We start from the raw sequence: 14680 nt of genomic DNA, 5'->3' as shown, positions 1-14680 counted from the left end.
AAGGCGATCAGTTTGTGCAGGGAAAATGCATTTCTGGATGCTTCTAATGCTCAAACGTGAGAATACACTTCTTTTCTGAGGCATAGAGTAATTTCCCCGAGAATTCATGAATTGGCCATCCTTGGTATAATACAACAAATCCTAATAATCTTAAAGAGAGGTTTACAATAACAAAACTAGTGATTCACTAGGTGGAGCGTGGAATTTGTGTATGTGGGCGGTGTTGTTCCGACTAAGAAACCCAGAAGAAGTGAGCTACTAAACAATGCAACTGTAGTTAACCAGGGCATTCTCTCTTTAATGCTTGGATATATATCCATGAAAAGTGTCTGTTAATCTTATACAGGCAGTACTAGTGAGATATTGAGCCCAGGATGTCAACATGTTTCAGTTCTAGAGTGGCACAGACACAATCAACTTAGTCAGTTGCATTGAAAAGCAAAACTACAGCCAGCATCAATCAACTGCCTTTCAGTAAACTAATCATACCTATCAATAAACATATCAGACGGAAGCATACTGATTTCTTGTGGCCAAAGGCAAGTTTTGAAATAGCCTTTCATTACACGCAGCATCTGCCTCGCAGCCATGAGTATCAGGATATCAACATCATTCCTAAGCTCTATCTCTGAACAGTAATTCTTAACAGGAAGTATTTGACACGGAGGGATGCCGAGCTTTTCTGCTGTTAACTCCATCTGTCAAGGAAATAAAATGGAAATTGTTATCAGGACAACCCTATTCTTTCATGCCTTATTGCTTCCAAGAGAAGTTGAGCCTGATAGGTTTTGGGCACTGCTGGACTTCTGAAGTTTTTGTTTGGGAGGTAGGTTACTTCACTTCTGTGTGTACACTTCAGAAGCAGTTATTTGGTGCCCAAACTCCTTTGTATCCAATATGAAATGGAGAAACACTATCAGAAGTCAAAAGCTGTTTGGAAATATTTTGAATATTTTGAACACCCGTTGGGGATTGTTCATCTGATCTTTTTTCATTACATTCCATCCATTTTGTTTTATACTATAAAATGCAACTCTCTTTTGATTACATATTAGTTTTAAACTTTTGTTCATATAATATATTCTTTTCAGTATTTTAAATTGTTTACATCTTCTTTCTAGTAAAAGAAAATACCCTTACAGAACAAAAAGAGGGACTATTACTGGGCAGGTGAAAATTCTCATATTCCCTTGTCAGGATGATGTGGATTCAGGGCCCAAGGATGGGCAGGAGGGGGGCTACTCTTTACTGGGGTCCAGAAGTCTAGGGCAGCTCCCCATACTGCAACCCCATTGTCATGAGGGGAAAAATGAAGCTCAATTGTAGACCATGCTTCGGGATACTTATGGAAACTTATTTCTCTTCGTCTATGTACCCATTTTCCTGTAAGCTTTGCTGCAGCCATCGGAAGCAGCATCTGGACAGAATCGGCAGTCTTCTGAACAGTGAGCTGCTGGCCCAGACTATGCTCTACAGCAGAAAGACCAGGGGCAGACAGATAGTCTGGCAGCACAGGGCGGTAGCCTCCCTCAGTATCAAAATGATCCAATAGATGGAGAACAGAAGATCCCGCTCAAAAGACATGAGATTAGCTTCCTGCAGCTCTTGATTCCAAGGACAGGAAGATCCTGAGATCCAAAGCCAAAATTACTCTAAATGTGTAAAGTATGCACAGGGGTCCCAATATGGATCAGGACCATAGCTTGAGGGGTAGGGGGTCTTTAATGCTCCCCCCTCCACTGAAGTCATAATAACATAAGAAGAGTCATGATGGATCAGACCAAAGGCCTATCTACTCCAGCATTCTGTTCACACAGTGGCTAATGAGCTGCCTGTGACAAGCCGACAGGTAGGACATGAGTACAATAGCACCTTCTTGCTTGTGTTCCTCACCAGCTGGTATACAGAGGGATACTTCATTTGATACTGGAGATAATATATAGCCTTCATGACTACCAGCCATTGATAGCCTTATCCTCAATGAACTTCTCTAATTCCATGCAGGTTGGTGGCAATCAGTATATCTTGCAGTAGCAAATTCCATATATTAACTAGGCGCTGTGTGAAGGAGGAGTTCTTTTTCTCTGTCCTGAATCTCCACCCATTCAGTTCACAGGATGGCCTCTCGTTCTACCATTGTGAGAGACAAGAATTTTCCCCCATCCAATTTCTCCACACCATGCATAATTTTGCACACCTCTATCATGTCTCTCTTTACTTGTTCTTTTGTAACCTAAACCATGCCGGCCATTTTAACTTTTCCTCATAGCAGGATTGCTCCAGCCGCTTGATCATTTTTACTGCCCTTTTCTGCACCATTTCCAACTTTTTGAGGTGCGCTGACCAGAACTGTACACAGTATTCCAAGTGTGGTGGCACAGCAGATATTGGCACTATTCACCACAACCCCAAGGTCTCTTTCTTGGATGGTTTTCACTAGCTCGGACCCCATCAGTGTATATATGAATTTGGGATGTTTTTGCTCCAAAAAGTATCACTTTACTCTTGGTTACATTCGATCACATGTACCATTTTTATGTCTGTTCTCCCAAGTTGGAGAGATCGTTATGGAGCTCAACTCAATCCTTTTTTAAATTTTAGCCAACCCCAATAATTTGGTGACATCAACAAATTGTGCTACCTCACTTCTCCCACCTAATTCCAGATCATTTATGAACACATTAAAAAGCAATGGACCCAATACAGGTTTTTGTGGGAACCCAAAATGTGGATTGTTTTCATCCCTCCATTGCGAAAATGGGCCACGTATTGCTAGTCTCTGCTTTCTGTTCTTCAACCAGTTACTGGCCCATAAGCGGACCTCTCCTCTTATTCCATGGCTGCTAAGGTTGCTCAGGAGTCTGGCGAGGGGCTTTGTCACAAAGCCCTTTGGACGTCCAAGTGAGCCATGTCCACCTGATCACCCTGTCCACATGTTACCTGACTCTCCCAAAGTACTCTGAAGGGTTAGTGAGACATGGCATACCTTTGCAGAAGGTTCTGATCCAGACTGGGGCCCCAGCACCTGCAATTTACATTGCCGAATATTGATCCTTTAATAGAAACGGATAACTATTTTGCAATAGATATTGCAGGTGCAGTGTGGGTTGCGATCTGCACTGGCACCACATTGGGGGAGCAAAGAGTTAAAGGGCTCTACCCCCCACACTAGGAGCAGGATCCAAACCCCTGTGTTTACTTAAGATTGCTGCTAGCTATCAGTAGTATCCAACAGAGCCCTTGCATGTGTGGCCTGAGCCCCCTGGCCCCTCATTGGCGAAGTAATGGTTCCGGGGAAAGCGCCACAATGAGTTAAAATGCTCGTTCCTGGAAGGGGCAGGTCACACCCCTTCCAGAACAAGCATTTGTGCTTGTTCCAGCACTTCCCCCAGAAGTGCTACATTGCTGCCGCCCATGGCAGGGCCCGTGCGTGCACCAGGGCAAGTAGGCTTGGGCCACCCGTGCAAGGGCTCTGCTGGATACTGTCCTACGTCTTCGAAATAATGTGTGCTTTGGCCCAAAGCCGCGATGATCCTGTCCCAGCTTGAGCTTCCTGACGTCCCACCTCCCATCAGTGGCACAAAAGCAAGGCGCCAGTGCGTGAGCTGCATGGTTCCCGCTCGGAACTCTGTTCTGCCTGACTTATTGTTTTTGCCCATTACGTTTAGGCCGTCTCGAGTTCCGCAGCAAGACACAGATGACACCAGAAAGAGGGAAACAAGAAGGCCTCCAGCAACTGACTGGCTTTAACTTCCCAACATGAGTGCTTCACATATAATCACAGCAAAATAGATGTGCTCTCAGACATTTCACATCAGAGTACGCATACTCCTTGCACACGGTTTCCAGATGTGGTGCTTTCCAGGCAGGAAAGGTCCCTGAAGCAGCCTTTAAAGATGTGGCTCCGATGAGGCTAAAAAAAATGGAGGCGTCTCATGGACAGGAAGAGAGGCTCTGATCTGAGGATCCAGAATCACTGCTAGCTGGGTAATCTTGTGCATGTTGGTGATGAAATAAGTCCCACTGCTTTCAGTGGGTTTTAAACTCCAGTAAATGTTCATAGCAGCGCAGCTGAAATGCTGAACGGAAGCTGCAAATTTGGCCTTAACTATCCATTCGGCTTGTCCATTAATCTATTAGGCAGCCTTTAAGGGCACTGCTCTGAGAAGCATTCCTTTCCTAGGGCAGCAAAAATGAACGAAGAAGTCAGTACGCTCAGTGCAGACTCACAGCATAAGACAGCTTTCCCTAACCTGGTATCCTCCAGATATTTTGGACTTCAACTCCAGGTCGGGAATGCTGGGAGTTGTAGTCCAAAACATCTGGACAGTGCCAGGATAAGGAAGGCCATTCGTTGTAAGAGCAATATTGCCCCGTTCTCACTTCATATTCAGAACCATCATTAACATTTACCTGCTTCACAACAGCTTTCATTTTGTAGACATCGGAAACATCTTCCATAAGAGCAGAGCAAATTTCGTCCACTTTAGTTAGTATTACGAGCAGTGGCACCTCTGTAGGAAGACAAGAATTTTCAAAATGACAGTACCACAAAACATGGATTGTCCACTCTCTTGAGCTGTGAATAGACATCACAATTCTTTCGAAAAAATAATTTAAACACATCTCTTTGAAGCCAGAGTTTCAAAGAAGTGAATTTGAAATAATTATGTTTATGATGGCATCACACTGTTCTTTCAGGGAGACAATGCCGAGCAGGGTTATGAAACTGATGGAGCTTCAGATGTTGTTGGACTCCAACTGCCATTAGTCCCAGCCAGCATGGCTAATGGTCAGGCATGACAGGAGCTGTTGTCCAAAATCATCTTGAAAGCCAGAGGTTGTGGTGTGAAACAACCCACGATGGGTTGGTGTCTAGTGCATACTGGGGTAGCTTTCCACGGGGTGGTTAATTTTTTGAAACAAGCCACAATAAAAACTAAGAGGCTATTATAGGGGTTGTTTCACCCACAATGGGTTGGTGTGTGGTCTGAACTCGGGATATCCAACCCATTATGAGTAGAGGGCACCTGGCTTCTATCAGTCGCTTCAGCAGAACTGCAATAGACTGACATGAAGGGTTCTTAAAAAAAATTATATATATATATGTGTGTGTGTGTGTGTGTGTGTGTGAGTGAAGGGACCACCTATGAAAACCAGGTGCCCTGCTTCAAATCCCCCCTTCCCCAAGTCTCCAGCAACTGTTTCCAGTGTGCCCCACAGGCCTCCCTGTTTTTTGCTCTCTCTCTCTTTAAGAGCGGTTACGACTCAGGGATCAAAACACAGGGAAGCATGTGGGGTACCCTGAAAAATAGTTGCTGAGGACTTGGGAAAGTGGGGATTTGAAGCAGGAACCTGCAAGGTTCAGGGGAAGCCCTTGAACTGGGTGGATAACCTTACAAAGTCAAGCCTTTCTATTTCAGACTGCCGCAATAGCAGCTAAATTTTTTTTTAAGGGGCTGCAATGTTACTGTGCTCGGAGTTGGAGTGGGGAGGGGTTAATGGCAGCATGAGAGGTGGCCATTGACAGCCCTCCAACCTGCCTTTTTGGCACAGTTGCAGGGGCTGTCGCTGGCCAGGGGACCATGCCCGGGATCATGATTGGAGCGGGGACGGGGGACCTGACAAGACAGGTTCTGTTGCCAAGTCCCCTGGGATGCCAGGCGGAGCTGGCTGGAGGTCTGAGGGGGAGGGGGGAGGAAAACAACAATGCACTGTAGGTGGTGCCCCGAGCATATGTCATGAGCATCAACCACGCAGTAGGGGATGTTCGAAAACAACCCCCTGTGCGTGACAAGTCACCCATCGTGGGCTGGGGTGCCATGCAAACATGCCCTCTATTAGAATTAGAGTTGAATCTACTTTGGACATAGGATCTCATGCTTTTGAGAGGAAACCTGGTCTTCTCTGTGAATTGTCTTTCTACTTGTTCCAAGTGAAATACTCAGAACTCTGGCCAGTGGACCCTGTCTGGTAAGGCAGGGCCCTGAGAAAGAGGCGGCGCCTATCTAGACCTCATCACCTCCTTTGGAGCAGGCTGTCCACTCCAGGAGGGAGTGTGATGCCCCTTTCAGGATGCCAAGCTAAGTTCATCAAGCACCTGCCAGCTCATGAGAAAGGCCTGGCACCCTCACATGCCAAGGAGCCATCCACAGCCTCATGCCAGATGTGGCATTTCAGTAGTATATCAGCACATGAAATATAGGTTTCAGGATGCACCACACAAACACATAAAGAACTGACCCAGTATTTTAGTTTCTTTCCGAATTTTTCTGAACTTTTCTTCCAGCTTTTCAGGCAGGATCTCAACCTTGGACCCATCAATAATAAGCACAACACAGTGGATCTGGTCTTTCAAAGATGGGCTCTTGATGTAGCCTGGAGAGCTTGGGTGCATAACAGCACATGGATTGAACTGAAAATGAAGAAGGTAGTGGCAGTAATAATTGAGGGTAGCTAAGAAATGAGCATTTTATGCATGAAACACATGAAAACACAGAGCGTCATTGTGTCCTGGGTAGACACAACCTCCTTATGTGAAACACAGGGTGAGGTGCCCGCATCCAGCGGTGGAGCTGGAGGAGTGGCGAACTGCTCCACCAGCTGCTCTTCTGCCAGTGCAGCTCTCTGCAGCAGTTGCCCTCCATTTCTCCTTTGAGAACCCTATGGCCAGAAGTGGCCAGAGTCTCAGCCTATAACTACGAGCAAACACCTCTACCTGAAACAATTTCATATGCTTTTCCTGGTCGCTCCTGCCTCCACTTCCCCCCCTGTTGAATTTTAGATTTTAAGATTCTTCGGGTGGGGACCTGTCTCCCTGTACTCTATAAACCACCAAGATTACTCATGGCACTATATAAAGAACGGTAACAACAACTTAGTTCCAGAGGTAGAGTAGAGGGATCTAAATCAGCAGTGTATTTCTCATACTGGACCAATCTAGCACTGTATGCTGTTATGGCAGGAGATTTCCCTCGTGTTCCTCAAAGTCCCTTCCCACACGTTTCTTCTGGCAGGATCTGTGCATGGCACTGCAGCCCTTTCTGCCAATGCCGCCATTTTAAGTAAAGCAAGAGCAATTGCTTCCACATTATTAATCTGACTTCAGTTTCAATGAGTTTATGAAAAATAATATTTTATGGGTCAAGAACATTTACATGGGGCATAATAACGGAGCAATATATTACACACACATAAAATGCTAAGGACTGCAAAAGCCACAGCAAGAGATCTAACTCTCACATCCAGTCAGTATTGGGCCAACTCTTACAAATTCAGTCTTGTGTAGGCTGCTCAACATGGTAACCTGCTCTGTGAACAACTTCCCACATGGTTCCAACGTTTGCCAGGTGACAGAAAGCCAAAAAAAGTGGCGTCTGGATGGCATGGAGGGAAATTGCTGATGCCTCCTGAAGAGTGAAGAGTGACATGGACCTGCCTTGAAGCAATAGTTTTTTGTTTGTTTTTTAGCGGCTGTCATGCCATTGATATGCATGTGTCAATCAGTCTTTACTCTAGAGAGTCATGTTGCAATTGACAGGTTGTGGCTGGTGTAGGGATGATGGGGCCACAGCAGTTGTGAAGTCTGCATCAACTGCAGTAAGCTAGAAATGTAAAACAGATTCCAAAACGAACATCCCTTTATCTGAATTGAGCCATAGTGGGTCAGGTGATGCTTCCTACCTGGTACCTATCTGGAACATGGCCTTTTAATAGGTTGGGCAGTTCATCAATGTTCAGACCAGCTCCTTCCTTCTCTTCTAGTCCCATGGTGTCACAGAAAACAATGGGCAGTGGCTTTCCCTCTCCAGTTTCAACTTCATAGGTCCTATACTTTTTTTTTTTTTAAGCAAATGAAGTAGGATTAAAATACATTCCTATCCTATTCACATTCCCTTTTACTTTTGTGAAGAACAAATAACTGCTACTGGTAGAAACTGTAACTTCTTGCGTGTTTTGAACCCATGTAAAACCAACAAAGATCCATTATAAGAGTAGCAGGCTAATAAGAAATTTGAATACATTTACTTGGAAGGTTAACTGCTGGTTACCAACGATCCATTGTAAAAAAACAGCCACAAAACTACAAGAACATTTCCACGGCAACATCCTGATCTATGTGTTTGCTGATGGTCGGTGAGCTTTGACTCCCCTTGCAAATTCTATGCTGATTCTTTCCTAGGAAGGCTTGTTAATCATTCCAACCTTTATCGAGCTTTCCAGCTATTGACCAGGAAGAAAATTTGAAGTGAAATGTTTGTGATTTAGTCAACTGCAGAGCAATCCTAGGTAAGGTGGAGAGAAAAGTGGATGATCCAGCACTTCCAAAGCCCTTCTGGTTCACTCTGCGTTTTTTGAGTAGTGGTGGTTTTGAAACACCACACACATAAGAACATAAGAAGAGCTGGATCAGACCAAGGGTCCATCTAATCCAGCACTCTGTTCACACAGTGGCCAACCAGCTGTAGACTGGGAACCCACAAGCAGGGCATGAGCACAATAGCACCCTCCCACCCATACACTTGCCATTGCTTTCAATGCACCGTCCATGAGTGGAGGCCTTCCATCCATGGAAATCAGAACCTGGATCCAGTTTATCCACTACAAATCTTCTGGCAAGAGGAATAAGGTTAATGCTTATTTTAATTGATAGTCCAGCAATTTTAAATTTGATTCTTAAAGAATAGGTAATCCTTGTTTGAATGCCATCCTGTTTCAATGACTTGTTACTTATTTGTCAATTAATTTTTAAAATTTCATTCTTTGTCTCAGTAAACTGATTTTCCTATGTGAGATCACTTTCAGACACATTCCATGCAAAAATCTCTAATATCTTCTGCTATGAAAACAGATGCAAAGAAATCCGTTTAAACTTATTTTCACCTTCCTTGTGGAGAAAAGTTACATCTTTTCAGCCTCCTGGATAAAAAACCCCAATCAGTTACATGTAAATGGCTCAGAAGAATAGGGAGCATGGGAGAACTAATAAAACATCATATGCCTGTCTTAGTTAGAAATTTCCCTCTGCCACCTCAGGGTCATCTAAGATCAATTGAAGTGTTAGTGAGACAGAATCCAGGACAGAGAGGGGCAAGATAATATAGCATCAAGCACTTCCTCCTTCTGGGATTTTCTTTAAGTTTCCATTGCATATTATGCATATTGTGAGCCACTTTGAGTCTCCAGTCACAAAACAGGATACCAGTCTACCAAAAAAAATGAATAGACCATGATTTCTGCTTACATTACATTGGATATTTAGATACACAGAGTTTGCCTAAGTGCTAATGCAACTTTTGTTGGGTGAAGATGAGGTTGGACCATGGGTGACTTTGACATAAGTATGAGAGTAGATCTGTCTTCCTGGCAAGATATAAGAACTGAAATTTGCCAGAGAAACGTATTTGAAACATCAGGAAAAATATTATTCCCAAATATTAAGTGACTGGAATGCATTTTAATTTTAGATTTAGCAGTGCGGGGCTACCTGCATAGTCACGCTTGTGGAATCTGATCCCGCTATGGCATCACTTGCCACATAGCCTTGAAAAGCAGAATTCACAGAGTTGAAAAAGCTGGACTTCCCTGCACCGACTGGCCCAAGGAAGAGGACCCGAATCTTTGGCACTGAATTCAAGGAACTCTTGAATATTTTTATTTCGTGCATCAGTTTTTCTCTTTCCCTATTAAGATAGGAAAATACATTTATGTGAATTAGCCATATTAGTTAAACATCTCTAAGCATATTCATGTATGTATTTTAAGTGGTGCAAAAGAAATCCCTGCAAGAAAAAACTTGGAGGGAGGAAGACTGTAACAGTCAGGGGAAGAAAAAGAACCCTGTAAAAACCTATTATACAGCTGCAGTAATCTTTGCTGTGCGCACCTCCCAATGGTTAATATAATTCGGTGAATTTCCTTTTCAAAATACAAAGGAAATCAAGGATCAAAACTTCATCATCTTAACAGAAAAGTTAAGGTGCTTACAAATTTACTCATGCACCAAGAAGCATAAGAATTGCAACTGAGCGCACCCAGCCATAACATCAGCACCATAGAAGGCCAGGAGAAGCAACGTGGGTCCCTTCAGATGCTTTGGACTGCACCTCCCATCAGCCCCAGCCAACAAGGCCAAATGTTAGGGATTAGAGGAGTTGCAGTACAAAACATCTGGGGGACACCAGGTTGCTTACCATGGATGTAAGCAGGAAACCGATTCTACAGTCACACGTATATGCAGGACTCGCCTCCTTTTTCTTGCTGACTTGTGTTACTCATGACCATGCAGGCAGCCCCAATGCCCAGCTGCCCCCGTCTGTTCCTCTCCGCATCCTTAATCTATCAACCTTCTCCTCCCCAGACTCAGTCTGTCGCTATTAAGGTCTACCATTGCCTCTAGCCCCAATGAAAGCATATAGGGAGAGCAGAGGGCCAGTGTGCAGCTAGGCAGCCCCTTCCCCACATTGTCCTGACCTTCCATGTTCCTCCAATTAGCAGAGAAGAGGATTGGGGCTAAATGACCAAGGAAAACTGTGGGTGCATGAAGGCGAAGTTGTAAGTACAATATATAAAACTCTAGGCTGTTTTTCCTGCAGTTAAGGTCAGGTGCCTTAATTTACAATTTCCATGCTTCTTGGTGCATGAGAAAATGCACACCTTCTAAACAGAAAAAACTAAACAGAAGGGATTTTGGTCTTTGAATAGAGCTGGGGGAAATGCTGTCAAAATGAGGACTACCCAGAAGCAGAAAAGCTCAGAGGGAGAAACCTATTAGAAGCACTGTGCTCCCAACAGATACCTTAGAGCAGCCTGCCCCCAAAAAGGTGCTCTCCAGGTGTGTTGGAGTACAACTCCCATACGGCCTTGCATTGATGAGAGGTATAATCCAACACAATATGAGGGCACCAGGTTGTGCTAAGCTGCCTTAGTTCATCTATAGGATTTTAAAAATGCAATCAAGTGAAATTCAGTACTTCTTTTCCACAAGTGACTGCCCATATTTGCAAGGTCACAGGTAGTAACAAAGAGATGCTCCAGTCATTAACCTACCCAGCTGTCCATTCCACCTTCCTATATGGATGTTCCAGCATAGCACCAACATCTAAGGGAAAATATCAGAGAAACCATGACAGTGGAAATCAACTGGCTTCAAAGAGGAAACTCTGGCTGCGTTCAGACGTCACGTTAACCCATGGTTGCTTAATAAGCTACTCATTGTAGCTTATTTTTTAAATAGTCCACGATGCCCTGCCACACAACCAGCTTAATAAGCTACTGTGAATAACTGATTAGGCTACTTTGTGTAATTTGACTCATACTGCGCCCACCCCCCTGCACCGCGCCTCCTGTCCTGCTGCTGTCCTCCTGCCTGAGCAGTGGCACTATTTCACCTCTAAAGTGCTGGAAGTCTGTGGGATCTGGACAAAACTTCATAAACAGCCTCCCTGAGTCAGGAAGCACCCGATCTCCCATCAATACCCCATGTAACTGCTCATCATCACGCAGCGTAAATCCTAAGTTTAGCAAAAAGGGGGTGGGGGCTCTAAACCCTTAGAGGTTTGGAGGATCAGGCCCAAATTTCATATGCAGCCTCTCCTACTCAAGTGCCACCTGATCCACCCTCCAAAACCTGCACAATTACCCCAGAGGAGTGGAAATCTGGGGCATTACAAAAAGGGGAGGCAGAAATGAACCCTTGCCCATTCCTTCCCCCATGGCTGGAATACAGCTTGTCTTCCATCCAGGGGGGTGGGGGCATTTTCACTAGATTGGTAAAGCGCAAATGTGTTTTACTGATATAAAGTCCTCAGTCCTAGAATCATAGTGTCCATAAAGCCTGGGCTGAGAGCTTTAGATAGGTAAAGCTCCCTTGCTTGAAGACCAGCCTGTATTCGGGGGGGGGGGGGCATTTTCAGTAGATTGGTAAAGCACTAAAACATTTTATGGATCTAAAGCCCTTAGCCCTAGAGTAATTGTAGCAACAGAGGCTGGGCTTAAGGCTTTAGATTGGTAAAGCGCTCTAGTGCTTTAAGGATCTAGCAAAAATGCGATCTAAAGTGCTTTAACAATATACAGCCAGAGCAGAGCGGCACCAGTTTGTAAGCTCTGTAACCGGCTGTGGTTACAAAATAATCCACGGTGGGTTAAATAAACCCTACTGCAGACCATGGGTTATCGGTGTGGGTTATTTTGGCCAGTTCAGCCGTAGTGGGTAAAGAAAAATCCCGATGGACAACATGATAACCCACAGTGGGTTAAACAACGTGTCATTATCGTGTAATCCGAACCCAGTCATCTTCTCTTTATTTTCTCTTTATTTCAACTCACCTTCAACTCGATATACTTCACATTCCAAAAGAGCCTGGTCATTTCCATGTAAGTCTTGTGCACAGAACGTGTAGTTGGCAATGTTAGGATTTGTAGAAACCACTGCAGTATTTTGATACAGGAAAATAAGTGCTCCAGCTCCAAAATAAGGACCACATGAAGAAATGTCATATACAGCCTGACTGGCAGATTTGAATGGGATTTTTAGTGGGCTGGGAGCCTTCTCTTTCCCTTTCAATCTAAAGAGGAAAGCTTTTTCATCACTTAGATACTTCCCGACCGAACTATAAGTCTGAGCCGTAAACCCTCCATAAATGTAACCACTTGGATTGTATGCCACCACTACAGTTGGGCCTTGTTGGTTGCATATGTAATGAAACGTGTTAGCATTGTAGCCATGCACAGTTGCCTTATACAGAAGGCTCAGGGAATTGCATTCCAATAACTGTAGTAACACCCTTTTCTCCTCTTGGGTCAATCTAGATTTGACATCAGCCATTGTTAATCTAAAAAAAGAAAGCGGAGATATGCCACAGTTAGCCTTTCAGGTTTCATACACACATCTTCATTTGCCTTTCAGCAGCTTCTAGGAGGTGCACTGTGTTCTCTAGAGATACCTTAGAGGAACCTAAGCAAAACTCAAGTTCCTCTCCGTATAACAAGTGCTCTTAAAGTAAACCATGTAAACCCAATAGCCATGATGGCTGGGGAGGGTGGGAATTGTAGTACATCTGGGGCTGCCACATCAGGAGAGGTTTGCAAACTTTTGAGGCTTTTGTGAAATTGAGTCCACTTCATCCACAAAATTTTATGCCATCACAAATCTTAGTCTTTAAGGTGCCACAAAAATAAGACAGACAGACAGACAGACAAATAGACATAGCTGCTAGGTACATCTTCGAAGTAACACATATTTTGGCTCTGACTAAACATGTAGAGGCTTGTACCATGTATGGCTTTCTTTTGCTGTTCTCAATATGCAAGAGTTTTCAGTGGTAATCTCCATCAGGACTGAAGCACCATTTTCTATTTGAATAGCTGAAAAGCAAACACCCAAGCAGGAAGCCATGATAGATCAAACAGAACTAGAGAGCAAAGAATAACCTTTTGCTTCAACTTCAGCAATGTTAGCCAAGGCTACCTCTCCTAAGAGAGATTCCCACTCTTTGTAGATCAAGTTAGTAAATGCGGCAACATCTCTGAAGCATCTGCAAAACTTGAGTTCTTGTTCGTATAGCAAGAGATTGTAAAGTAAACAATATAAAGGCAGTAATTCAGTTCTGAACAACTGAGCTCAAGTACAGAATCCAGAAACACACACACAATCTTTAAAGTAAACTGTTTCATCATGAAAAGATGGAGAGGCATCGTTAGATTGAAGCCAATCAAGTATTCACATGCCCCTGTCCATTTTTAATAACCAGAGCAGGAACGTCTCAACACAACCCTGTTCTTACTACGATTGTTCTTCTCTGTTCAATTCTGGCGTTTGATGCCACTTAATTTATTGCAAGTATCCAAATGAGGCTGCTCTTCTCGGAAAGAAGAAACAAAAGTGAAACTGAAAAGATCAAAAGTAAAATTAGAACAGGACACAGATTATAACTGTAGGTGGCAATAAAGGAGCCTGTGCAGCATTGATATATTTTTAGAAATCTCTTTATCTCCTTATCTGTCCCTCTGTTTTTTGTTTGAATAAATTTTTTTAAATAATATTTTGCCCTTTTTGTTTTTCCCAAACTGGTAATAAACGCTGGATGCACAGGGACTGAACTTCAATTAGATTAAGGGAATTCACACTATGCCCTCACCCGGGAACATGTTTTAAAAAGGCCCAAGGGAGAGTTATGCAGAATTTGATAACTCATATCCTGCATTGTGATGATGTTGATGATTTCATTTCTATACCACCCCACAGCCAAAGCTCTCTGGGCAGTTTACAACAATTCATTTAAAATACACCAGCATGACAAAATACAAAATAATAAAAACTGTCTAAATTTTTTAACACAGAAAAATTAAAGCAATGTAAATGGCTAAAAGCAATTTAAGTAAACAATATTTCCACTAAAAGACCTGTTCAAAAACAGCAGACATAGATGCCCCATCATATACCATTAAATGCCTGGGAGCAGAGGGTGGTCTTTACCTGGCGCCGAAAAGATTAGTGTCAGTGCCAGATGAGCCTCAGTGGGGAGCTAATTCCACAGTTGGGCGGCCACCACTGACAAGGCCCTTTCCCTTGTTGCCTCTATCTATCTATCTATCTATCTATCTATCTATCTATCTATCTATCTATCATCTATCTATCTATCTATCATCTATCTATCTATCTTTATTCATTTCATTTCAT

General features: G+C 43.5%; 2 protein-coding genes across 4 annotated transcripts in view; one reads left to right on the top strand and one right to left on the bottom strand.

The window, feature by feature from the left end:
- Nucleotides 1-4425, top strand: part of LOC146348012 (interferon-induced protein 44-like) — a 38648-nt gene extending 34223 nt beyond the window's left edge. The window contains exon 10 of one of the 2 annotated variants that reach the window (XR_014790492.1): nucleotides 3669-4425. The gene's annotated coding sequence lies outside the window, so the exon portion shown is untranslated. The remainder of the gene's footprint in view (nucleotides 1-3668) is intronic. The other variant, XR_014790493.1, reaches the window with a different exon arrangement.
- LOC146348011 (interferon-induced protein 44-like) lies at nucleotides 274-13871 on the bottom strand. Of its 2 annotated transcripts, none has more exons than XM_084852123.1 (8): nucleotides 13785-13871; nucleotides 12328-12833; nucleotides 11050-11101; nucleotides 9488-9683; nucleotides 7684-7833; nucleotides 6244-6415; nucleotides 4414-4514; nucleotides 274-698 (listed from the first exon to the last, which is right to left on the bottom strand). In XM_084852123.1, the coding sequence occupies exons 2-8, from the start codon at nucleotides 12824-12826 to the stop codon at nucleotides 480-482; spliced, it is 1389 nt and encodes a 462-aa protein (XP_084708249.1). In that variant the 5' UTR covers nucleotides 12827-12833; nucleotides 13785-13871; the 3' UTR covers nucleotides 274-479. The 2 variants fall into 2 exon arrangements, with proteins under 2 accessions (XP_084708249.1, XP_084708250.1); XM_084852124.1 differs by lacking the exon at nucleotides 13785-13871 and adding an exon at nucleotides 13275-13344 and having other exon boundaries at nucleotides 276-698.
- Nucleotides 13872-14680: the final 809 nt, after the last annotated feature.

Source organism: Heloderma suspectum, chromosome 4, assembly GCF_057233095.1.
Source record: "Heloderma suspectum isolate Gila_16-S chromosome 4, 16-S_ref, whole genome shotgun sequence".
NCBI lineage: Eukaryota > Metazoa > Chordata > Lepidosauria > Squamata > Helodermatidae > Heloderma > Heloderma suspectum.
The sequence above is the reverse complement of the archived record's forward strand: the minus strand, read 5'-3'. Positions and strand labels throughout refer to the sequence as shown.

Coding starts and splice junctions, on each gene's coding strand:
- LOC146348011 (XM_084852123.1), bottom strand. CDS start 12,826: ATGGCTGATGTCAAATCTAGATTGACCCAAGAGGAGAAAAGGGTGTTA. Junction 9,684..11,049: donor AAGGTGGAATGGACAGCTGG/GTAGGTTAATGA, acceptor CTATCTTAATAG/GGAAAGAGAAAAACTGATGC. Junction 6,416..7,683: donor ATGTTCCAGATAGGTACCAG/GTAGGAAGCATC, acceptor CTTCATTTTCAG/TTCAATCCATGTGCTGTTAT.